The 26,240-nt window shown below is 34.0% G+C and overlaps 1 protein-coding gene across 21 annotated transcripts in view; it reads right to left on the bottom strand.

The window, feature by feature from the left end:
- The window catches only part of NBEA (neurobeachin), a 644,629-nt gene that overhangs the window by 390,252 nt on the left and 228,137 nt on the right, over window positions 1-26,240 (bottom strand). For 13 of the 21 annotated variants that reach the window (XM_021065197.2, XM_021065202.2, XM_084981455.1 and 10 more), the window contains 4 exons: window positions 25,748-26,186; window positions 14,308-14,462; window positions 11,926-12,052; window positions 4,085-4,212 (listed from right to left, as the gene is read on the bottom strand). In XM_021065197.2, the coding sequence (XP_020920856.2) occupies window positions 4,085-4,212; window positions 11,926-12,052; window positions 14,308-14,462; window positions 25,748-26,186 (849 nt within the window). The remainder of the gene's footprint in view (window positions 1-4,084; window positions 4,213-11,925; window positions 12,053-14,307; window positions 14,463-25,747; window positions 26,187-26,240) is intronic. The other 8 variants (XM_084981448.1, XM_084981449.1, XM_084981452.1 and 5 more) reach the window with 3 other exon arrangements.

Raw genomic sequence — 26,240 nt, 5'->3', positions numbered from 1 at the left:
CGATTCCGCCAGGCTTGTTGCAGCTTTTCTGGGCTGCAGGGGGTCCTGCCTGGAGCTGGCAGTCCTATGCAGCTGGTCCACTAGGTCTCAGCACCCCCTGGGGTCTTGGGCGGGTAGCAGGGCCTTTGGAGACTCAAGAGGCTCCTCCCCAGAACAGCCCGACTCAGAAAGACCGTCTGAGATCTTTTCCCAAGTCGGCCAGGCTTGTTGCAGCTTTTCTGGGCTGCAGGGGGTCCTGCCTGGAGCTGGCAGTCCTATGCAAAGAGTCCGTTTTTAAGCATGAGAACACGACAGGGTATGTATTTCCACAGCCAGGGTGGAGAGCATGAATGGACCTTGAATGAGTACAGTAGCCAGCTAACAGGTATGCATGATTGGTCAATACCAGGAATGCTCACCTCAGAACACAAAATTTAAAAAAAAATTTTTTTTCTTCCTTTTTCTTTTTCTCCTTCCTTCCTTCCTTCCTTCCAGGACTGCACCCAAAGCATACAGAAGTTCCCAAGCTAGGGGTCGAATTGGAACTACAGCTGCCAGCCTACACACACAGCCACAGCAACGCAGAATCTGTGCCTCATCTTCAACCTACACCACAGCTCATGGGAACGCCAGATCCTTTAACCCACTAAGCAAGATCAGGGATCAAACCCGCATCCTCATGGATACCAGCTGGACTCCTAACCCGCTGAGAATGGGAATTCGAACACAAAATGGGAACTCGAACAATGGGAACTCGAACACAAAAATTTTATCTATCTTTCCTTATTTTCAAAATTTACCTCTACCAAACATTAGCAGTAACACAAACAATGTTCCATTTCAGTACAAGGAGGAAAATACTATTGCATGCCAGAATCTAAGCTAGGCAATGTTAATAGAAAGGATAAAATACTTCCGATTTACAAGTGAGAATAATTTTCTTAATAATAATATGTAAATAAAATGGCACAAGAGCACAGAAAAGAAGGTATTAATTCAGCAGGACTTTGGGCAGAACTCAAAGGATGAGAATAATTTGGGGGAGAAAAAAAAAAGGAAAAAGACCCAGTGCAGAAGGAAGAGTTGTACAAAAACAAAGAAATGTGACCGTGTGTAACTTATCACATGTTAACGGAGTGTCTTCTACAGCAAGAGGATGGAGACTAGATGAGTCTGAAAAAGACAGCTATGACTAAATTGTGAGGGATTCTGAATTCTGTGCTGGTAAAGAGCAGAGCTTTCTAGATTTTTAAAATTGTACATGGCCTAGCCAAAAATTTGGAGGACCATATTTTAAGGCTGTCAACTTTCTATTTTTCCAAGTATTGCATTTAAAAACAAAACTTAAAATATAGAAATCTACCATTTGCTATCATCATCTCATTAAGAAAAACCGTTTTAACACAAAAAGAAGGGTATCAGCATAGTTTTGAAAACGGATCTATTAAAATTCTTTGGATGCAGAAAAGTGAAAAAATAAAATCTTATTCTGCCAAGGGAACACAAAGTGAACTTTCAATACATAACTTGTTCTAATGTTTCATTTTTAGCACCAGTCACCATTTAAAAAATCTGAAATAGCAACAACAACAACAACAAAAGACAAAAGACAAAAAAAAAAAAAAAAAAAAATAGGGAGTTCCCGTCGTGGTGCAGTGGTTAACGAATCCGACTAGGAACCATGAGGTTTTGGGTTCAGTCCCTGCCCTTGCTCAGTGGGTTAAGGATCCGGCGTTGCCATGAGCTGTGGTGTAGGTTGCAGATGCGGCTCGGATCCCGCGTTGCTGTGGCTCTGGCCTAGGCCGGTGGCTACAGCTCCGATTCAACCCCTAGCCTGGGAACCTCCATATGCTGCAGGAGCGGCCCAAGAAATAGCAACAACAACAACAACAACAAAAAGACAAAAGACAAAAAAAAAAACAAAAAAAACAAAAAACTAAGAGTAATATTCTGAATACTCTTTCAACTCAGTTCAGAGTCTCTGAGGTAAATTTAGAGAAACACAAGGAAAACAGCTCTCAATTACCAGGCTATTTCTCCTACCTTTGCTCTGTAGTGCTGGGAAGAAATAAGAAACAGTCTAGATGTCTGGCCACAGAAAATTCTGGAAAGGGGGCTGCATATATGGAGTTCTGACTGACCAACATAGAGCAGTTAAAAAGTCATCTCTCAGTAATTCCTTAGAACTCAAAATTGTCACAAACTATCACTGAGGAACCAATAATGTGATCTCATAACTTTGAATAATTCCTTCTTTGCTTTGGCTGCTGGAAAACTTCTAAATTTGTGTCCCAGTTTTAGTAAGAGTTACAGAATCCATCACTAACGTTAACTACATTAGTAACTTTATTCCATGTTTATTTCAGCATGTCTTTATCCACTACTTACTAATTTTTTCTATAAATTTGTCAAATTATTTTTGGAAAAGATATATATAAATTAAGAAAAAGTAAGACTGTTTTGAATGAGGAAACATGAGATTTAAATAAATGTTTATTAATTGGGTTGTGATGACTGTTGTACAACTATAAATGTAATAAAATTCCTTGAGTAATAAAAAAATAATGTTTAGTGAATTTTTTTCTTTTCTTTTGGCCATGCCTGCAGCATGTGGAAGTTTCTGGGCCAGGGTAAAACCCTAGCCACAGCAGTAACAATGTTAAGTCCTTAACCCCTAGGCCACCAGGAAACTCCTTGGATTTTTTTCTTATTATAAAGATAACATGTGTTATAGGCTCACCGCACTAACCATTCTCTTGTCCTAGGACACTCTTATAATCTGCGCAGCTCACCAACTTTAAGTCTTTGTTGAGATGTAACATTTAGCTTATTTAAAATTAATCACCCTCTTTAAAACTGACGTTAACCCTGCCATTTCTATAATCCTGATCCCCTGTGTTGTACTTATCATTTTACATAGCACTTACCATCTTCTAATATGCTATATAACATTTATTCTGCTTAATGTTTATTTACGGTCTCTCTTTGACAGAATATAAGGTTCCTAAGGAAGGAATCTTTGTTATTTACTAATATATCCCAAGCATCTAAGATAGCACTTGGCCTAGAGCAAGAATATAGTATTAAAAAAAAGTGACTATCCCACCTTGTGTCACTGTTGTAAGAACTTTATATGCATTATATAATTTGATCCTCACAAGAACCCTGGGAGGGAAGTGTTAGCATTGACTACATCTTATAGAAAGAAGAGAAGCTACAAAATTGCTTAGTGACTCACAAAGGTCAGAGAGCTAAGAAAATAATGAAATAAGGATTTAAATTTAGATTATTAACTATTTTTGTCTATTGTCTCCCCTAATCCAAACAGATTGTATAAAAGCAGTTGAGACAATGCTAGAATAGGCACAGGAAAACTTCTATAGTAAATAAGAATTGAAAAGAAAAAAAAATATATATATATATGCTAAATACAATGAATGGTACCCAAAACCACTATTCATTTACAGGATCATCTAGATATTTATCACTCCTTTCTGAAGCTTATGAATATTTATAAAATAAAACTTCTTTTTAAAGAAATAAGGCCCATATTTTCAAAGCTCCTAATACAAGTGCATATATTAAATCTTCCCAACAATTATTTTATCTTCTTTGTCTTTTCACTCCATTTAAGCTGCTCTTGAGTAGAAGATAACAGCTTCATTGATTACCAGTTAAGAATTTCTTTACATTTTCTCAGCTAAGGATTTTCATATTACATATGCTATGTGTGAGTAAGAAAAGTGAATTAAAGAAGCATGACTTTTAGAGTTAGAAGGAAATTTTAGAGATAATTGCTTAGTAAACAAGCCACCCTAATGAAGAATATATAGCAGCCCTAATAGATTGGGATTATAAGGGCCAGTGCCTCCCATTCCAACACTTTTTCAAAGTTCTTTATTCTTTTATTAGCATTGACTGTGCCCACATGCTATTTTTCTTTTAATGAATAAGGAGAAAGCACATACGAGTATCTTACTAGTATTTATGGAATCAATGTCTTTGTATTCTTTTAGTAATAAATATTCCTCTAGTAGCACAAAGTATGCCATGATTAATAGATACATTATAGTAAACTAAAATAATTATAATAGAGAAATCATACCTTCTATCAATAGCTCTTGTCCATGACTGCCAAGAAGTGTACGAGATAGGAATGGGGCAAAGTCTACAAAAATTTCACGAAGAAGAGGAGCAACTTTTTCTAAAGCTCTTTCAAGTTTTGCAGTGATGCTGTTGAAATTAAGACATAAAGACTATTAAATATGGTTCAATATAAAAAGTTAAATAAACCTTGCTTCTATATCAAAACCTTTAAAAACCATACAAGTCCAATTCTAACCCACTGAATTAACAGCTTCATGTAGATGGGACACTACAGTTTCATGTAAGTCATAAGGCTACTCAAAAGACTGCACTAAATTAGAATAATTATACTGAAAAAGGAATCAGGATCTTGTCATCCTCAAGGGCCACAGATTCAGTCCATAACTCTAGGAGCTTCAAGAAAAGAAGTTCTTGTGCATCTTCTTCATCTATCCTTCTACCCACCAAAAAAAACTGGTTCCAATACCTACTACATGGGTCGCTGTGCAAATCACAAAGAATCAGCTCTTGTTCTCAAGACTGCTCTGAAAATTACCTGAAAAGCAGGGTGAATAAGGGAACACCTGGAATTCTGTATGATACAGTTGAACTGTTTTGCCAAGGTAGGTAGTTTCTATTTCATAAGCCCATTTACTTTTTATTTACCATTCATTGCATCTTATTTAAACTGTTGACTATTAAATTTCAAGTTACATGGCCTTACATAAGCACTGTTTTGACATTCTTGAAAGTACCTCAAGAAGTATATGTAAAAGTAAAAACATAGGTAAAGAAAATAACTCTGCTCAAATAAATAATTTGGTACCATCTAACTATCTCTCTTAGAAATAAGTGCTTCTGAGCAAGATGCTTGAACTGGAATGCTGGCTCCATCATATGCTACCTAGACTGGGACATCAGACGTCTTATATCTGCAAAATGAAGATGATAATAGTCTTTGTTTGTGAACTCTAACAAATATTTTAGAAAAAAAAATAAACAAAACCCAGCAATCTTGCAAAAACTCTTCAAAGGATAAAACAGATGTTTATATCACAAAGAAACTGACTTTCTTCCAGGAATTATAGGTTTGTTTAGCACTTTTTTCCCCTTCTTTTTTGGTTTTTTAAGGGCCACACCCGAGGCACATGGAAGTTCCCAGGAATCCAAGCTGCAGCTGCTGGCCCAGCCTACACCACAGCCACGGCAACAAAAGACCTGAGCTGCATCTGCGACTTATACTACAGCTCATGAGAATGCCAGATCCTTAACCCAATCAGCGAAGCCAGGGATCAAACCCATATCCTTAGGGATACTAGTTGGGTTTGTTACTGTGGAGCCACAATGGGAACTTCTATTTAGTCCTTTTTAAAAAAGTCAAAATCATAGACTATGTTAGCAGAAAAACCACATGGTCATTCATCTCTGTGATTCTGCCTCCCAAAAGAGATAAAATTCAATACCCGTAATGATGGCAACTTGGTTAATTACAAACACAAGAAAATCCTTATATTTGATAAAAGCATATTTAGTAAATAGATGGAAGCATCATAATTAATGATGAAATTTTCAAAGTTTTCCATCTGAGATGAAGAAAAGAATGCTTGTTCTAATCACTTCTATAGCAAACTGTATTGGAGATACTAGTTGATATTCTAAGTCAGGAAAAAGAAATAAGGTATAAGGATTTGTGAAGTGGGGAATAAAACTGCCAGTATTCACAGATCAAATGACTGTGTAAATATATGTTTATTTAGAAAGAATTATAGATAATTCTTATAGACTAATAAGTAGTTAGAGGTTTTAGGATATTAGTCCAATACATGGAAATGAATTATATATACCAGAAAACAATTAAAAGTGAAATTTATAAAAACAAAATATTCAACATTAAAAGATATCAAATGCCACTTTTCACCCTGAAGGGGTAAGATGGTCTAAATTACCTCCCATGCTAAGAACTAGAAAACTGTACAAAATGCAAAGAACAACTATTTTCATACAAAATGTGTGGTACAAGATCATAAATCCCGAGGAAAGAAACAAATGAGTGCCATGATGAGCCAGATTTCCTACACAGAGGCACTTCCCACATTAAGGCAGATACAGAATCCAGCAACCTTTCTCAACTGACAAGACTAAAACTACAGTTCAAGGAGGCCAAGGTGAACAGAATGCAGAGGTCAGGGTACCCAAGAGGAACTCGGTGTCATAGAGAGAAACAGCTGCAGTAATCGTCGGCTCAATAATAACAATCTATGTGTATGTCCCCTGAAAGCTACCAAAGTTAGAACAGGGCAGCGTCAGAGGAAAGAACAATTATGGACGAGTCGAGTCGTAATAGACATCATCTACATCTCACACAGGGTCTAGAATTGCCTGCGCTCCCTCTAGTCAAAAAGAAGAGAGCTCATTAGATATACTCAACACTCAGGAGAGACCCAGCACACTTTCTAAGTGGGACAGAATAAGCCCAAGAGTAAAGGCCACCCTAAATCTGCCTTAAAATATCTTAAAAATACCTTATGAGGAAGAATGGTTTTTTGAACAAACAGTGGTGCTACAGCAGCTGGACATTCCCAAAAGGCAAAAATATAACCTTAAAGTTATGGCTTTAAATGATCGTAATAGAAAAGAAGAAATCTAAAATCAAATATATAAGCTAGGGATTGGCAAATGTTTTGTGTAAAGGTTAAGACACTAAATATTTTAATATTTCAAGCCATACTATCTCTCTTGCAATACATAACTCTGCCATTGTAATGTGAAAGCAGTCACAGGCAATATATAAACGAATGATGTGACTGTATTCCAGTAAAGGTTTGCTGAGAAAAAGTTTACATAGAAAGTTTACGATGGCAGGCAGATTTGGCCTCTGAGCTATATAGTTTGTAGAATTCTGGTCTAAGTTTCTATCCTAAGAATCTAGAAAGAGAAAATCAAGTAAGCCTAAAAAGAAATAAAATGAACAGAGTTCAATGTAGCAGAAAACAGAAAAATTTAATAATCTAATACCTAATTTCTGGGGGGAAAATTATAATACTGAAAAATCAAATGTACTCTAATGCTGATATGAGAAAAGGCATAAATCAACAAAATCAAGAATGAAAGAGAGACCATCATCAGAGATATTTCAAGGAATTTAAAATAATAAAATAATAATAAAATTGTGAAAAACTTCATGGCAATAAATCCTAAAAATGATGCAAAAAGAAAACAAAAACATCTCGATAGTCACTTATCCATTAAAATAATTTAATTTGTAAAAGTTCTCCATTAAAAAAAAAATCCAAGCAGAGATGGCTACACTGGAGGAATCTCAAACATTTAAGTATAAATAACACTAAAGCTATACGTGACATTATACGTGACATTATCTTTCATATAGAAAATAGTAAGAAAACTATGGATATGAGTTGAGAAGAGTCTAAACAATCTACAAAAGACTACTAAAATTAAGTAGGTTAATCAAACTTGCAAGATATAAAGTCAATATACAAAAATCAATTGCTTTTCTATATACTGACATGGAAAATCTTTTTTCCTTTTTTTTCAGTTTCATTGAGATAAATTTGACACAGGCAATCATCAATTTGCCCTCTGTTAAGATAAACTTATTTGCATTTCCTATCATTTTATATAAGTGGGAATATAGTATTTATGTCTTTTTTGTTTGGCTTCTAACTCAAAACTGAAAATTTAAAGTAACAAATTTAATTTAGACATGTCTTCAACAAGGACATGAAAAATAATTTTTTAAAAAAGACAAAGTACAAGACTTTTACAATGAAAGCTACAGTAAGTTGCTGAAAGAAAATTAAAGATCTCAATGACTGGAGTTATAAACAATGTAGATCAGAAGACAATATTATTAATATATTAATTCTCTCTAAATTTTTGTGTGTGTGTGTTTTTGCTATTTCTTGGTCTGCTCCTGCGGCATATGGAGGTTCCCAGGCTAGGGGTCGAATCGGAGCTGTAGCCTCTGGCCTACGCCAGAGCCACAGCAACGCGGGATCCAAGCCGCGTCTGTGACCTGCACCACAGCCCACAGCAACGCCGGATCGTTAACCCACTGAGCAAGGGCAGGGATCGAACCCGCAACCTCATGGTTCCTAGTCGGATTCGTTAACCACTGCGCCATGACGGGAACTCCTAAATCTCTAAATTTAACTGAAGATTCAACACAATCATAAATAAAATTTCAACAGGATTTTTTTTTAGAAATTGACAAGCAAATTCTAAAATTTATATGAAAAATGCAAATAACCTAGAAAAGTCAAAGCAATAGTAAAAAAGAATCTTTCCAGATTTCAAGACAGTAATAAAGACAGTGGGGTATTGGCATAACGACAGCCATGCAAATCATGGAACAGTATGGAGTCTAGCAACAGGTCCACACTGAAGCTCAACTGATTTTAAACAAATGAGCCAAGGTAATGCAATGGTGTTGAAACATGGATATACATATGGATTAAAAACAACCTCCAAACTACCTCGCCATACACACAAAATTAAGTGAAAATGGATCAGAGACCTAATCATAGATGCTAAAACTACGAAATTTTAATAAGAAAACACAGGAGAACATATTCATGACTTTGGGGTAGAAAAAGACACAAAGCATAGAAGAAGAGATTTTTTTAAAATAGAAGTTTGTCGAAATTAAAACGTCTTGTTAACATTTTTAGCAATATAAAAATATAAGCCACAGAATGGAATAAATGACAAAGGATACATACTGACAATAAGTAATGAATGCTCACATTTCACAAGAAAACAACTCTGTTTTTAAAACAAGTAGCAAAAGATTTCAATGGCTTCATCATCTTTAATAACCAGGAAGCATACTAAAAACAAAAAAAAACCTCATTGTCTTTGTTAGGAAAATGGAAAATAAAACCAAATAATATATGATTACCCAGGAAAGTTTTAAATTATAAAGTCTTAAATGAAATAGGTTGATAATACCAAGTGTTGACAAGAATGTGGAAGAAACAGAACTTTTATTTATTGTTGACAGAAATATAAAATGATACAAGCACTTTGCAAAAAGCTCTGTAGTTTCTTAGAAAAATAAGCCTATACTTCTTATTCAATCAGAAATTTTACTCTTAAGTTGTCTACCCAAGATCTTCTGTCTACAATAGACTTGTACTCAAATGTCCATAGAATATTTATAATAGCCTCAATCTGGGAAAAAAAAAAAAACAGTTGTCTATCAACAAGTGAATGGATAAATAAATAGTGGGATAGCCATTTCATAGAACAATAGGAACATAAGGAATGGATGACTCAGGAACAAAAAGACATGGATGAATCTCAAAATGTCAAAAGCTGAGTGAAAGAAGGCGGACACAAAAAAGTATGATTCCATCTATGTGAAACCCTAGAAAAGATAAATTTAAATTATGATATTAAAAAGCACGTAAATGTTTGCCTGGGGAAGGGCGTGGTAAATTACAAGTGGGGCGCAAGCAAATATCTGGGGTGATGGATATGTTCTGTGTCTTGGCAGTTATATGGGCATATAAAATGTTTAACACTCAGTAAATGTACATGCAAACGAGTGTTTTTTTATTGAATTTAAACATCATAAACAAATGGTCTCAATAAATTTAACTTGGTAGCCAACTAAAGAAACAAAGATACAAACAAAAAATATTAAAATTTTAAGAATATATAAGAAATATGTAAGACTTATACATAAAAAACTAAAATCATTACTGGGAATTTGTTGTTGTTGTTAACTAAGTAAACGAAAGGACTACAAGCTGTTTATAGTTTGGAAATCACTACACTGAAAGAGATCTATAGATGAAATGTAATTCTGTTGCAGCAGATCTACAAATTCCATTCCTTGCCAAAAGCCCAGAAAGTTGTTTTTAATATTTATATATTTATATATTGACAAATTGATTATAAAATTTCAATGAAAATGTGAAGCATCAAGAATAGCTCAGACTTCCTTGGGAAAAAGGGACAGAATGGGAAGACCTTACTTATCCAGACACTGATCCTTATTAAACCTAAAGCTCATTATGACAGTGTGTCATAAGCACAGACAGACAAACTGGGCAGATTTGAGTACCAAAGCAGAATTCAGTACATAGGAACACTTGATTTGTGACAAAAGTGGCAGAGCATGAGGAATAGAAGAGTTTTTCAAATAAATGGTACTCGGTCATTTTGACGTGTATTACTCCTACCTCATAAAATTCACGAAACTCAATTCCAGGTGAACTATATATCTAAATACAAAAAGCAAAAATAAAGCAGCCAGAAAATGAGGTGGAGAAAACGAGGTAGGCAAAGGCTTAATCTACAACACACAAAGCACTAAAAACCCAAAACTTGATGAACTGAGTTTCATAAAAGCCACAGGATGGGAGAAGATTATACATATAATCATCAAAGAGCTCATTTTTGAAATGCATAAAGAATCTTTACAAATTAAAGAGAAGATAAAAAACTTTTAAACATTTTTAAGCAAGCAAGAGACTTCAAAAGGCAAATTGCAAAGAGGAAAACCAAAAGATCAATAAATACATAAGGTGCTCAACCTCATTAATTATCAGGAATGTGCAAACTAAAAATAAAAATACCGTGTAATATCACTGTATTTCCACAGTGCAAAAGAGACAATACTAAGTATTGTTAAGGATATAAAGAATTAGACACTTTCATACATTGCTAACGAGTTAGCAAACTTGAATAAACCACTTTGGAACACTATCTAGTTTACCTAGTAAAACTGAACATGAAAAAACACTATGAATCAGCAATTCTGCTCCAAGTTATTTACCCAAGAGCTAGGTGCACAAATGTGTAGTACACTTAAGAATAATGTACAAGCATCACTGTTAGGTAAAAAAGCAGCATTATTTGTAATAGCCCCAAACTGGAAAATTCCAAACGCCTGTCATCAGTAAAATAGATCAATACATTGTAGCATATACCTAAGGAATAAAAATAAACAAAGCTATTGCTGTAGGAAACACAGATAAATGTCACAAATACAATGCTGAACAGAAGAATAAAAAAAGAATACATGCTGTGTAATTCCATTTATATAAAATTCGAAAAAAGACAAAACTAATCTAGTATTAAAAATCAGAGGGATGACTTTGAAGAAAAGCAAGAATGGTGACAGGAAAAGGAACAAAAGGCAGGGGCTCCGGGGTACTGGTAACAGTCCATTTCTTGCCTAGGGTAATGGTAACGTGACTGTGTTCACGCTTTCACCGAGCTTTTACACTCTGTAGTTACATGATATTTCAATGAAGAATGTGAACACACACAGACTGTATGTACGTGTATGGGCAATTTAACTGCAAGAATGTGGGCCAATCTCTTCTAGGAATGCTCTTTGATACCCTACTTCAAATTATTTTTATCTATTAATCTTCACCATAGAAAAGATAATGCTAGCTGATTCCACTTCCAATTATATATATTGTCTGTAACTGCATAGATTTATTTTGAAAGTCTCCATGTTAAACTTTTCACCACCACCACAAAGATGCGAATTTTATCATGGTGCTATGTGTGTATGTTTTCGCTTCATAGGAAACAGTAGCACCTGCTGTATGACAATGGATTATAAATTCAGTAATGTCAAATCTTGAAAATCATTCAAGATCTGTTTAGACTCTGAAATTTAATATGTTATTTTTATATAATGAATAACTAGCTAAAAATAGGAAAATCATGCCATTATGAGATGTAACCACAAAACACATAATTAAACATTCTTAAGAATTCTTAGCTATATTTTTGTATTTGTCGCATACTGTTTCACTATTTCTGAGATGGAGGGAAGGAATGAAAATGACTGAAAAGGCAAATAATTATGTATACCTCATGTTTTCAGCCGAATCTTCTGGCATGGGAGCAACAGTTTGTACAGCTGGAAGGTTTTTGCTGGTAGCACCATTCACAAAACTAGAAGAGGAGGAAGAGGAGGAGGACCCCGAATCCACGGCACCTGTTCCCAAATAATAATTTTTAGCCTTAAATATAATTTTATTTAAAGAAATCATTTTCATTAATCATTATTTTTTTATTTTGAAAAAATATTTATGTGAATTTCAAAACAGATTTTGGCACTTAAAAAAGCATTTGGCCACTGGTACAATAACTTTAAAATTATAAATATTAGCTACTGCATTAAAATTCAGTTTATTTACTTATATTACTTTAACAAAACTACATATTACAAATGGGGTATAAATAAAAGACATCAACAAATGAAAATAATTTTAGATAAAATGAGGCTGATTAAAAATGCAAATTTAGATGTGAAAACTATCTGTTTTTATTGCTATGTTGTAATATTTTTAGTTTTCATCATCTAACATATAATTTACAATAAACTGTCTCAACCTAAATTTGTGGAACTGCAACATCAAACGTTTAATTTATTAAGGGCTATAATGAGTATAATTGTAATCAATTTTAAAATAATTATTTCTCCTCAACGATATGAAGATGCCATTTTGGAACAGATTTTTCTGTAATACACCATGTAAGTATATTAAATAGCCATGGAGTTGAGGGACATCTAGCGTTTATCCTTACCTTATACGAATTCCCATAAAACTGGGGTTTCTACAGCAGTTACACAGCATGTATGTGCCAAAATCTAAACTAGTTTTGGGGCCAGTTTAGATGTTGGCCCTTAACTTATTTGTGTGTGTGTGTGTGTGTGTGTGTGTGCACGTGTGTCTGTGTCTGTGTCTATGTGTGTGGGTATGTATGTATTTCTAAGAAAAATGTTCATTACTTACATTTTTCATGTAATATACACTTTATTCCATCCCTAGACCTCTTGCTACCATAACTTTATCATTATTAACTAATAAAATAGAAATTAAAGGAAAAATACCAAAACTTGTTTCAAATAAAGATAAGAAAGATGATCTGCTTTTTCATTTACTTATCTTTTTAAAGTAAGGACTTAGCCAATAAGCACCAAATGTAGATTTATTTTTTCATACTACATTGGCATATTTAAAAAGTCCTAATTTTTTTGACCATATGTTTTGGTTAAAAAAACAAACAAACAAACCAAAAAAACCCTCTTATTCCTACTTCTAGAAAACAGAATGACTCTAAAGAGTAAGACTGTAAACTGGACAGAAAAAAACTTTATAGAAAGTCTTCAGACAAGTCAGACATAAATACTTTTTTAAAAAAAATATATACAAGTCAAAGATGTTATGTTTTTTAACACAATTCCATAAATGTTTATTTTCTAATATAAATATACTTGACAGAGTACATTCTACTTACTACAACCCCATAAATGTGCTGTTCATGATATGTCAGACTCAGGTGGTATGATAAACAAGATAAATACAGAAAGCACAAAGAAGAGCTATGAAATTAATAAAAATGGGAATAATCTAAGTAATGATAATAGATGGAAAAGTTCAAGGCTATACAGTTTGGAGAAGAGAAGGCTACTATAGTCAGGGAAGAAAAGTCAGGGATCATCTTGCGTTGTATATATACCTAAAATGGAATCACAAAGATTTGGGTAAGGATTTATTTAGCTAATAATCAACAGGAACATTTCTGGAAATTTACAAAAAAAAAAAAAAAAAGAGGTTATTTTAGGCAGACTTTTAAAATGTATAGTGATTTGGAATTTTCTGTCCCTAGAATCATTAGGAATATGTTGGACAATGAATTGGATATAGTTGTAATCTAAGTATACAAAGTAATTCAATGTCAAACAATGGTTCTTATTCACATGCACTTTTTATCCAGTTGAGGCTCTTGCATATCGTCAAGGTTCTTAGGGGAGCTTTGTAAAACAATATACATTAGGTTTCAACCAGTAAATGTCACTGAATCTATTTCCTGTCACTAACATATATCTATTATACTTTGATATTCTTGATACAATTAACTAATTTTTACATATCAAATTTCAGTGCTCAAATGAATTTTTGGTTTTGCTCCCCAAAAATCTTTTAGCAATCTGAATTCACTCTGAAAGTATACAGCATTGTGTTTCGAGAAGACTCAAAACAAAACCCACAGTGCTCTCAAAAATGACTAAAAATACACCCTAGAATTACAGACAAATTTTGAAAGAAAACATAAAGAATAACCTTCTTAAAGATTAAGATAACCCTAAGGTATTTTAATTTTTAAGATCAAATTAGCAGAAAAATGAAGATAGAAAACAAAAAGAAAAAGATGAGGTATCACAAAAATAGATAAGGACAATACCTGTTGTATTAATCATACTTTTTGGTGTAGCTCCAGTAGCAGCAAATATATTAGAGGTACTGCCTGTTGGCAGCCCACTTCCAGCAGCAGTGGCTCCTACAGTGGTTACAGCTAAACTGCCTGGAGGTGGCTTCTTAACAGGCACCACGACACTCCTGCAAAGAAAGGATGAAAAATGACAAACACAAGGTCTAAGATGAATACATGTAATCAACATCAAATTTTCTTTTCTTTCTCCTCTTTTTTTTTTTTTTTTTAAATTTCTGACCTCCAACTTCATTGGTGAAGAGAATATAGACATTAAGGATATATTACAAAATATGTTAACTATTATGATTCATTTGGTAAACATTTATGTATCAAGATGACATGCAGGCTACAATCATAAATCTGGGAAAACTGGAACAATATGAGAATATCTTTGACATGCATATAGGGAGTTTTTTATGCAAACTATACTTGAGAATACTCATCTTATCTCTATTATATTCTAACTGTTGAAAGTAGTCATCAAAATGTAAAAATATTTGAAAGCCAAATTCTAAAACCTCTGAGCAAAGCTAAATATTAAACCAACAAATATTGAATAATAACTAATGGCATAATAAAATTAAACTTTATTTTTCTGAGCAAAATTAAGTTTTTTTTTCATAGTAGGGATGCTATTATTTTTTTAATTTATTTTTTATTGTTATTTCCCCCAACGCACTTTTTTTTCCCCCACTAACATGGGGACCCAGTTACGCATACATGTATACATAATTTTTTCTACCACTGTCATGCTGCGTTGTAAGTATCTAGACATAGTTCTCAGTGCTACACAGCAGGATCTCACTGTCAATCCATTCCAAAAGCAATAGTTTGCATCCGTTGACCCCAAGCTCCCAATCCCTCCCACTTCCTCCCCCTCCCCCTGGGGCAACCACAAGTCTATTCTCCAAGTCCATGATTTTCTTTTCTGTGGAAAGGTTCATTTGTGCTGTATATTACATACCAGATATGAGTGATATCATGTGGTATTTGTCTTTCTCTTTCTGACTTACTTCACCCAGTATGAGAGTCCCTAGTTATTATAATAAAAGAGAATGGAGAGGATACAGGACATTTGGCTAAAGATCTATTTCACCTTTAAACTTTGTAAACTTAGTCGCAAATTTTTTCATGTTTCTTTAGCATAGTTAAATAAATTTCATTTAAAAAAAATTCTGAGGTTAACATTGTGCTAACTTTAAATAATAAATGGATGTGAATAGTCATCAATTTAAAAGAAGAAACCATTTCTCTAACATAATACATATCTAAATTTCCTTTTCAGTGACACTTCATTTTCTTCAAAGTCTATAGCACTCCAACTCCATTTATCAAATACTTCCACACATTTCTCCGCTATCACTGAACTTATCTAGAAAGCAGATGTACAAGATATTTTAAGTCACATGTAATGCTTGAAAACTAGGGACTGACAGTAAAAGAAAAAATCTGATCTAAATGAAGTCTTTTCAAGATACTTTATATAAATCTGATCTAAAAGAAGTCTTTTCAAGATACTTTATATAAATCTGATCTAAATGAAGTCTTTTCAAGATACTTTATATACTTTATATAATTTTCTCAATAAAAAGCTTTACTACTTAAAGGAAACTATATCAATGGCTCATTCTCAAATAAGTCTATGGCTTAAACTTCCTTAATATCAACATTTTTTTCAAAAAACACTTTTGTTAATATTTTTATGACTTCATCAATGTCAAAAATCCAAATTTATAAGAATTATTATTTTCAATTTTAGGGGTATTTAAAACTTTTTTTGTGACCAAAGTGATTATAATCTAAATAATTTTACTCATGGCAAAAAAAATTATTCATTATCTCTTTCAGGATACTTTTTTATTTTCCTTTATGAATGGAGTCAAATTCATTAGACTCAAACTTGAACTTTCAACTATCTTATTAAATTTCCAAAAGTCTACATATTACGCTTTCAAACCCTTCATTGACCACTTTTAATCAAATACCTTCATTTATTTCATTGAGAAGTGGAGTGACAATATGGAGAGAAGGATGTGGAGTTGGGACGTTTTTGTCTTGAGAACTAAATCACTCAAGCCATGTGATATTAAATCTCAGGTTTTTTTAGAAAAAATGGCAAGACAGATGTCACTTCATAGGTAACTAGAGAAATTAAAAGAGACTGTATTTGAAACAACTCTGTCAATTATTAGATGTTTTATATATTAATAATTATTACCTCTATCTAAAGTGAAAAAATTATCTGCTTTACAAAATAAGGTATTTAGTTATAACGATCCATATTAAAGGTCAAGAGAAAAAAAAACTAATACTTGTGTTTATCATCAGAACTCTTTCCGACACTTCTATTTTGCTATCTAGCAAGAAAACAGAATTATCAATTCTTGACTTGGAAAGAAGTCATTAGTAAAACTAATTTTTTTCTCCTAAATCTCTCATTTATGTATAAAATAAACAAACACATACTGTCTGAGACTGCTGTGAGACAAAATCTGTAGATTGTAGAAAAAAATATTAACAAAGGTTCCTGAATGACTGATCATTACCAACTTAGCACAAAAACTCTCTGTAATGGACTACTACAGGCATTTTGTCAAGTACTGAGGCTATGAGCTATCTATGTATGATGAAAAATTAGTTATACATATGAGGGAAAATTTTTTCATCTCAACAGCCTATAATCATGGCTTGTAGATAAATGCAAATGACATTAAATGTCTTTCTACTAAAAAATTTCTGAAAACATGTGATTTAATAGCACTTGACACAAAAGCCTCCAGACACTTCTCTGACAGCAAACTCAGCAGTCTGGTAGCACAACATGGTATATAAATAGAATACACAGTGGCTAGAAGCCTGGTTTTTAATGTCAGACAGACTGAGTTAGAATCTACCTCTAACAATTGCTAGCTATGTGGAATTAAGCACGTAAATCTCTCTAAGCTCTATTCTCACCTGTAAAATAAGACTCATAATAGTTTGTACCTTATATGATTTTTATAAGGTTAAAAGGATATCTTGCATATAGAGTGCTTAGAACTTTACTTGGAATAGTATAAGTGGTCAATACATTTTAGCTATCATTAGTATTGCTATGGCTTCCAAAAGGGCTGATGCAGTTTGGGTCTACCTCAGAAACAGTGCCCCATATTGAAAGAAGCAGTAATCCTGGTATACTTTGTGACTGCCAGACCTCATAAAAACCTATGTTTAGTTTTAAGCACCATAGTTCAAGAATAATGACAAACAGCATTGTGTCCATTAAAGAATAGTTAGGATGACAGTAGATGTGGAATACAAACCATGTTAGGAAAACAGAGTCTAGTAAAGACATGAGAAAAAAATTACACCAATTTTTAAAAATTTGAAGGTATATGACAGACAAACAAGACGAAAGTTCTATGTATCTCCAAATACCAGAATAAGACCAACAGAAGAAAGACCATCTCTAGTAATTTTTATGAGCTCCAGTTTCCAACCACTGACATGTTCAAAGGGCGAGGATGACCATGTCACAAGACTCGTGGTGAGAGAGGTGGGAAGCTGGATTTGACCCACCGCTCAACCTACAATTTTCTGTATTTGTAAGACTGCTATTTCCCCTTTGATCACTATGGCCAAACTGTTTACCTAGAATCAGAAGACTGTATATTTTTGTTCTTAGTATCATTTCTTAACCAAGACTACACATTACCTAACACCTCAAACCATTCTCTCTCCTGAGCCATCTACTTTACGAACTATTTGAATGTTCACACTTAACAATATGTGTTGATAATACATTAGTTATCATCTGGAATGTTATTACGTGTTTGAAACTACTTATATGCGAATGTAAAAACCTTCGACTGCTACAAAATATTACTCAACATTTTCCACTTGGTTACTTTTACCACCTGTATCAAAAGGCTTAGCTGGGTGTCTGTGTACCCATTGTGGGTACCCCGCAAGGTTGCACAAATACACACAAAGTACTTATTTTATTTTATTTGCTTTTTAGGACTGCACCTGAGGCATATGGAAGTTTCCAGGCCAGGGTCAAATTGGAGCTGCAGCTGCCAGCCTAAACCACAGCCACAGCAACGTGGGATTGGAGCTGCATCTGTGATCTACACCACAGCTCATGGCAACCCTGGGTGCTTAACCCACTGAGTGAAGCCAGGGATTGAACCCATATCCCTCATGGATACTAGCTGTGTTCATAACCCAATGAGCCACAAAAGGAACTCTACAAATTTTTAGAGTATATATGTTTTTCTAGGGTGTGCATATAATTTTAATCTGGATTTCAAAAACATAGCCACAAAAAGTTAAAAGCCACCAATTCAAACTCCTAACTTACTCCACTTTCCTACTAACTCTGCTATTTATACTAATGAAAATCTATAATATTTTACATATACTTTAAAAAATATATTATTCTAAGGATATTATTTCTACGTTTTTCCCATATGTTCATACTTCTTTCCTGTATCTTCAAGACTGAAAACTATAAAGAAGGGGATAGCTGTACTGTACATAATCTGTGCATGCTTCAAGGCTGCAAAGGTTACCATCAAAATAGCACAAGCCAGGAAATTATTCTAATTCACTTAAACAATGTTTCATTGAGTGATAATTATACATTTTGTAATACAATGAGTGACACAAAATACATACAAGTGTAAGTTTTTCCACCATTGAATTAATCCTATCTCAAAGCCAGAGATTTAAGTGTGATCTAAGATTAACTCGCTCATTTAACAAACATTTATTGAGCACTATGTGTGAGGGACAGTTCTAAGTTCTGAGATAACAGCAATGTATAGAACAGACAAAATCTCTGCCCTTATGGAATTTTCATTCCAATAGAGAGACAGAAAATACAACTCTCTAAATGATTAAATGTAGTGTAACAAATTGCAAGTGCTATGAGAAAAATAGGCATGAACAGGAATAAGGAGTATTATTGGAAGGGTAGCTAAGAGAAGACTCATTGAAGAGGTGGTATTTGAGGAAGCGCTGACAGGGTGAAGGAACAAGCCAGGAGATATCCAGGGAAGAGTGTCATGGGCAGAGAGAACAGGAAGAAGGTTCGAGGAACTTGAGAAGACTGAGTGATGTGGAGAGAGAAAGAGATGAGATGAAAGCAGTAACGGTGCCTCTGATCATAGGTCCTTGTAGTTCACTGTAAAGAGTTGCTGTTTCCTCAGAGTGGAAACCATTAAGAGCAAATGAACAAGGGAGGGATGTGATGATGAGTTATAACAGGATTACGCTGGCTGCTATGCTTAGGACAGACAAGGGGGCAAAGACAAGTGGGGCGAGACGGGTTAGGAGACTACTGCAGTCACCTAAGCAAACAATGATAGCAGTTTGAATCAGAACAGCAAAGTGAAACTGGTGAACAGGGGTCAAATTTTGATTACATTAAGAAAGCAGAACAAACAGGATTTGCAGAAGATAGAATGTGGGTATGAAAGAAAAGTCAAAGATGATGTGAAGATTTTTGCCTTAAGCAACTGGAAGAGTAGAGCTGCCATTAACTAAAACAGGGGCTGCTACGGTTGGAGCAGGGTTTTTAAAATAACTGTTAAATTACAGATTATCCAAGTAGTAACATTGAATAAGCAATTGGATAGTCTTTAGTTTAGGAGAGATATTTGGGCTGAGACAGAAATTTGATAGTAATCAGCCCACATCGTATTTAATACCGGGAACATGGATGAAATCGCAAAAAAGGTGAACGCAAACGGGCAGAAGAAGTGGTTCAAAGATAGTCTTGGGACTCTCCATTAACTAGTTATATGAATTTTTGTAATAAGGATACTTTTTCTCTGTACACCTCAAGAACTATTCTAAGTGTAAAGTGAGATATTGAAGATAAGAAATGGCTTTTAAATAGATATTCATTAAGGAAAGGGGGGGGTTAGACTGCTTACGATTCTGTAATAATTCCTTTCTTCTTTCCACGTGCTCCCCTCTTTTCTGTAACACTTGTTGAGCACTGGCAGGTTATACTGACAAGTTTAGGGGATACCAAAACAAGACATAACCTGTGCCTTAGAGATACCTGAAGGAAAGATAAGAGACAAACCAGCAATACAATATATTGCAACAACTGCTCTGATCAGAGTTTTACACAGGATCTTTCAGGAACATAAAGGATGAGCATTATCAGGTAAAAGTGAGCTGAATCTAAAAGGATCAACAGTAATTAGCCAAGAGGAGAGAAGCGTAACAGTAAAAACTTTATGAAGCCAAGATATAGGAAAAAATCACAGAAGACTGAAGGACTGCGAACAGACCCCATGTCTGGTGAAGAGTGAAGATTTTCTATTCCAAACTAAGAAGTTGATCCTTTATTGTATAATAACAAAAAACTGTTTCAAAATACTCATTTTGGGAGTTCCTGTCTTGGCGCAGAGGAAACGAATCCGACTAGGAACCATGAGGTTGCAGGTTTGATCCCTGGCCTCTCTCAGTGGGTTAAGGATCCGGTGTTGCTGTGAGCTGTGGTGCAGGTGGTGGACACGGCTCGGATCTGGCGTTGCTGTGGCTCTGGCATAGGCCAGCAGCTACAGCTCTGATTAGACCCCTAGCCTGGGAACCTCCGTATGCTGCAGGTGCGTCCCTAAAAAGACAAAAGACAAAAAAAAAAAAAAAATAAATACTCATTTTGCATTTAAGAGAAACATCTCTGGCATAAATGTAGAAGATGCATTTGGCAGGGGGACACTCGGAGAAAGTGAGGCCAGTTGGGTGAGAAAGAAGGAACACATTTGAGAGATGCCAATGGTCTAAAGTGAGGTGATAGTTTTGGAACTGGGCATACTGAATCTTTTGGGGCTTAAGGTCTTTTAAACAAGTCCATAGCCATCTGCTACTTTCTGAGTCTAATTATAAGGCCATCTCACTTATTCTAAGATCTTGGAAATTCATGTGACTTTTTGGAAATAATGCATTATTTTATAAATGCTGGGAAACTGAGTCCCAGAGAACCAAAGAGAATAGACAAGGGTTACACAACTAATAGGTAAGAGATCCACTATTAATAACTAGTTTTCCTAATTTCTGGATTATTACTCTTTCTCTAACAATGTTCACTGATGTTAAATATTTATCTTGAAAGAAAATATTGAAACTATGGAGAAAATGCATTTTTTTTAAATTTTAAGGTGATATTACAATGTACTGCAGCTCATTAGAAATCACAAGTTTATTTATGATGTTTTCATGATTTATCAGTTGCTTTTATGTAAAATATTTAGAATACCAGTGGGAAACGGGGATGTATGAAAAACAACCAATAATTTGCCCTTTAAAGAGAAATGCCTTCTTTTTTTTTTTTTTTCTTTTTTCTTTTAGCAGCACATTGAACTGTCTGTGAAAATGCCAAGAGAGACAAAGGCAACAACATTGGGGAAATTAGGAATCAACAAGACTGGATCAAAATTGCATCTTCTGGCAATTGGCCTTAAAAAAAAAAAAATTCTATACCCAGGACACTTGGAGCATAATAAAAGCTGGGATTTCACTGGTTAGATAACATAGGAACTTTGTAAAGACGGGCAGATTTTTAATCAATTTGGCTTGCATTTACTTGTTCATTCTTTAATATAATAAAAATAGTTTTTAAAAAATTTTAAAAAACTAAAAGAATAGAAATTGAAGCACTTAGCCTAATTATGTTTTCATATTCTGACTTAATGTCAAGCTAAAAGAAATCATTGTAGAAGGATTCCATCATCTCTGCCAAATATTTATTTATTATTTATCCTAAACCGTTATCCTTAGCATTAATGTTAAAAATATTACTGTTATAAAATTAGAGAGAAAATGCTCAGACTAAACTTATTCTTCAGGTTTAGTAATATGAAGACTATATATAATTGCATTTTAGTGCCATAATATTTACATTTTATTTTTATTTCAGAGATTTTCAGGGAATGAAACATTTAGAAGCAAGGAAATTAAAAGTTTGAAGAGAAAAAATACAAACTAATTTGCCCCAAGATATCAAACCCAGTAATTTGAGCATAAGCAGGTTTGTAAAATCAAAAAGGATGAAGTATACAAGATCAGTGTTTGCTAGTTAAAGAAACAACATAATTACAAGCTTTGTAGGATATCTCAGACTTAAAACAATCTTCTGAAACGTAACAACAGTTAAAATGTATGGAGAAGCATATTGTCTTCTGCTTTTTTTTGGTCTTTTGTCCAAACTAAGGAGGTGTCTCAGGAATCCTTGGGGAATTAATAAGACTGATCTACATCACAGATATATACCAAATTCTCGAAAGATTAAAAGCATCTGGATATACAGGATTAAATTTTAGTTTAAAAGATACGGTAAAGCTTAACTGGTGGTTTTAGAGAAAAGCATTCCCTCAACCTAAAAGTTACAGTTACTGATACATAAAAAATACAGCTCAGGTAGAATATTTTATAAATCATAGATCTACATAGAAATCTATCAAAAGAGATAGTATTTTGGGGAACAGTGAAACTAGATTTATAAGTTCCATGATGAGATTTTTAAACTCTTCTCTTAGAAATAAAACCAGGATAAATATTTCTCTTTGCTTCATAGTAACAGCAGAGTAGAAAAGCTCTTATAGTTACTTAACTGTATTTTGTCTATATACACAGTGTATCGCCTTGGAAGAACAGTACTGGGGGATGTCTGGTATTGTCAGTGATTTACAATTCAAAAATACATATTTGTTAGGGCCACTCAGTGTAATCAAAGACATATACTTAAATCTGCACAGATGATGAGTGGAGGAAATGAAAGAAAAAGAATCAGTGCTTTCTATGCATATAGATGGAAAGTATTTATATAATATTTCATAATCGACTTGATGAAAGATTTAATACTCAAAGAAAAAAGATTTATTTTAGTTAAGTCTAAAAGTTTCTAAAATCTGATGTTGCAATTTACCTAAAGAAAATGATATTGCAAACTTCAAAACACTGAAATTCATCAATGCTCCATCCTAAGTGGGGAGAAACTCCAAATGTAAAACCTGTTAACATAACTCAAATGACATCAGTTGTTTTAGAAAGTTATTCCCAAACTTACAATCTAGAATAAGTATAAAGAATACATTGTTAGCATGTTTTCAACAGAACCAATAAACTATTGGCTAACAAAAGTAAAATCCTAGGTGATTTCCACTGGGATTGTAGCATATTATTATGTATGACTTAGTTACAAAGAAACGAGCAACTGAGTTTATAGCTATTTTACAACTAAAGATAAAAATGAAAAATACAGTACTGGTAGAGTAAGACCCATGATAATCTGTATTTGAAACTGGTACTATTCAGGACTTTGCTTCCAAAGCCTGTCATCTTGGATCCTATTTTTAAGGAATTGAATCTGATGTTAAAAGACATGTCATAACTTGGATTTCAGACTTCAGTGCTTCAGAAATATGTTTATATACTTCATAATGTAATTAGAGCTACCTTAAGACAGATAAAGCAAATGGTAGCAATATATTGGAAATATAATTGAAAAATGCAGTTGTCCAGAAGCACTTGTGGGGATGATGTCTCTGAAAAGCTGCTCAAAGCTCCAGAGTTTGAGGTTAAATTTTTGATGTTGTCACTCTCAATCTATTGAACGGCTGACAGACAATCAAACCCGTCTGGCTGGCTGGCAGCTCATTTTGCTGGCAGGTGGCAAACAATTAGACACACCAATTTGTGCCTCCTGATGACATTAAAGCATGAAACTAAGTTGTATGCAGGGCCTAGTGATTTGTGTGAAAGCATTTCAAAAATAATACTCTTTGCCGTGGCAACTCATTTCAGACTGCCACCTCCCATTATGGCTTTGAGCAGTGAAGACGACAGACTTGAGTTACGTGCAGTGCAAGGCCGCTTCTGTTCAATCCGTCATCAGCGCCCCCGGAGACCTCAATCCCCTCCTTTCATCAATATCACCTCATCATTTACATTTGATAGTACTTGAGCTACTGCATATATTAACTACACTGGAGACCCTTCTCCTAAAAAGAATTGAAATATGCTTTGTGCTCCTCAATTTCATTTCTACTTATGCAATTTAGAATAATGATTCTACTACCATTGCATTTTGCACAAATGCTAGCAAGAACAAATGGCAAGTCCTATTTTTTGTAAACCAATATTCTCAAAAGTGTAATAAATTTTCAGTAGCTAAGATACAGACACTCAGGTGACTTCTTTGTTAAGTTTTAATGAAAAAAACTGTTCTAACAATAATCCAAATTAGAACAGAAGTATTTTACTTAATCTTTACTTCACTAGATTCTCTTGTGCAAATCAAAATGATGCCCTTTATTTATTGTTTATATTTTAACAAAATTTAGATGTAGAACTTAAATATTATATGGAATTTAAAAATTATGACCCCAAATCAAATTACTGTAACATTTATTTATAGATAGATACACAGATATATACCATTACAAATACTAACATGCTTATACTTAGATAAACTCATAAACACACACACATACAACTCCTAGGAATACAAACCAAGTAAAAAAAATAGAGGACATCAATAATAAATGGTAGAAGGAATATCCAAGGAACTATATGAATGAATGATTAACTCAAATGATTTTTAAAAAGAAATAATTTCCTACATTTTATACCCCTCTTTTTTGAGTATTTAAAAAACATTTGACACTCAACATTTTATCTTATATGAACTATCTGCAAACATTTTATCTCAATTTACTACTTTAAGTTCATGAAAGACAAAACTGATTTTACCTATCTTTTTATATTTGACATGATAACTCAAGCCATTTATATTTTCACAATAAATTTTCAAGAAACGTCTATAGGACACTGGTTAAAATGTTTATAGGGAAGTTTAAAATTATATTTATGTATGAAAAGGATAAGTCACTCTGACTGAAAATGGCTTTATGGCCACACCTCAGCTCCTAAATGCTAAAAAATTACTGTCTCTAATTTGCACAAAGCATTTTGGATATTTTCGAGAAAACAATATAGACTATATTTTGAGATTGTAGTTTAAGAAATATTTGATTTCCTAATGATTTTTCTCTCTAAAAAAAAAATCACTTGCCAATTACCCCCCACATAAATGTATATAAAACACACACATATATTTAACGACTTCTCTAATGTACAATAGTCACCTGATGAAAGGTTATAATCAGAACCTGTGCTTTCCTATTTTCAATTCAATGCACTATTCCCTACTTCGAAGTGAACCCCCTTTTTTGAGATGTATCATTAACATGCCTGACTACGAGGCCCATTAAGTTGGCCTGTCATTCTGATAGTGTCTATAGTAAGAGTCTACATTAATAAACATAATGTTTTCAAGAACCTAATATTTTTACATTAATAGACTCTAATTTTCCTTCTATGCATAGAGCCTTTGAATAAGTTCAGTACCTACCTGTCAAAGGAATGAAACTGCATGGGAAGAATAGCCTGTGCTTCTCTCTTCAGTGCTGGATCTGGGTAGGGGATCGGTTCAGGGCCACATTCTGCAATTTCAACTGGGGCGGCCACAAGACTTTTCAGTATTTCCTTGACATTGATGCCTCTGGTTTGACTAATGCTAGATATGGATGGTGCAGGCTTCAACATTTCACTGGGGTTCTCAGTTAAGCTTTCCTGTGACTTTTTCACTTCAGATGACAAAGTGGATAACAGTTCACTCATGGCATCAGGGCCTGCGCTAGTCTCTAATTCTGCTCCATTCAGGATGCTCGCCACTTGCTCCTCTCCAATTCCTGAATCTGTATGAGGAATGGAACTTTCTAGCTGAATATCTTCACCAGGGGTTGGTGTTTCTTTTTCCTTTACAGTGTCTGGAAATGTAGCAGGTGTTTCTGTAATGAAAGAAACTGGTTTAAACAAAAAGCTTCACAAGTGAAAATCCAGTG

The sequence above is a fragment of the Sus scrofa genome, chromosome 11 (genome assembly GCF_054392235.1).
Source record: "Sus scrofa isolate SSC_HxYL_T2T_F1_AM1 chromosome 11, Sscrofa_HxYL_maternal_Yorkshire_Landrace_v2.0, whole genome shotgun sequence".
Taxonomy (NCBI): domain Eukaryota; kingdom Metazoa; phylum Chordata; class Mammalia; order Artiodactyla; family Suidae; genus Sus; species Sus scrofa.
Note: the sequence above shows the minus strand (reverse complement) of the source record. Positions and strands in the feature narration are given on the sequence as shown.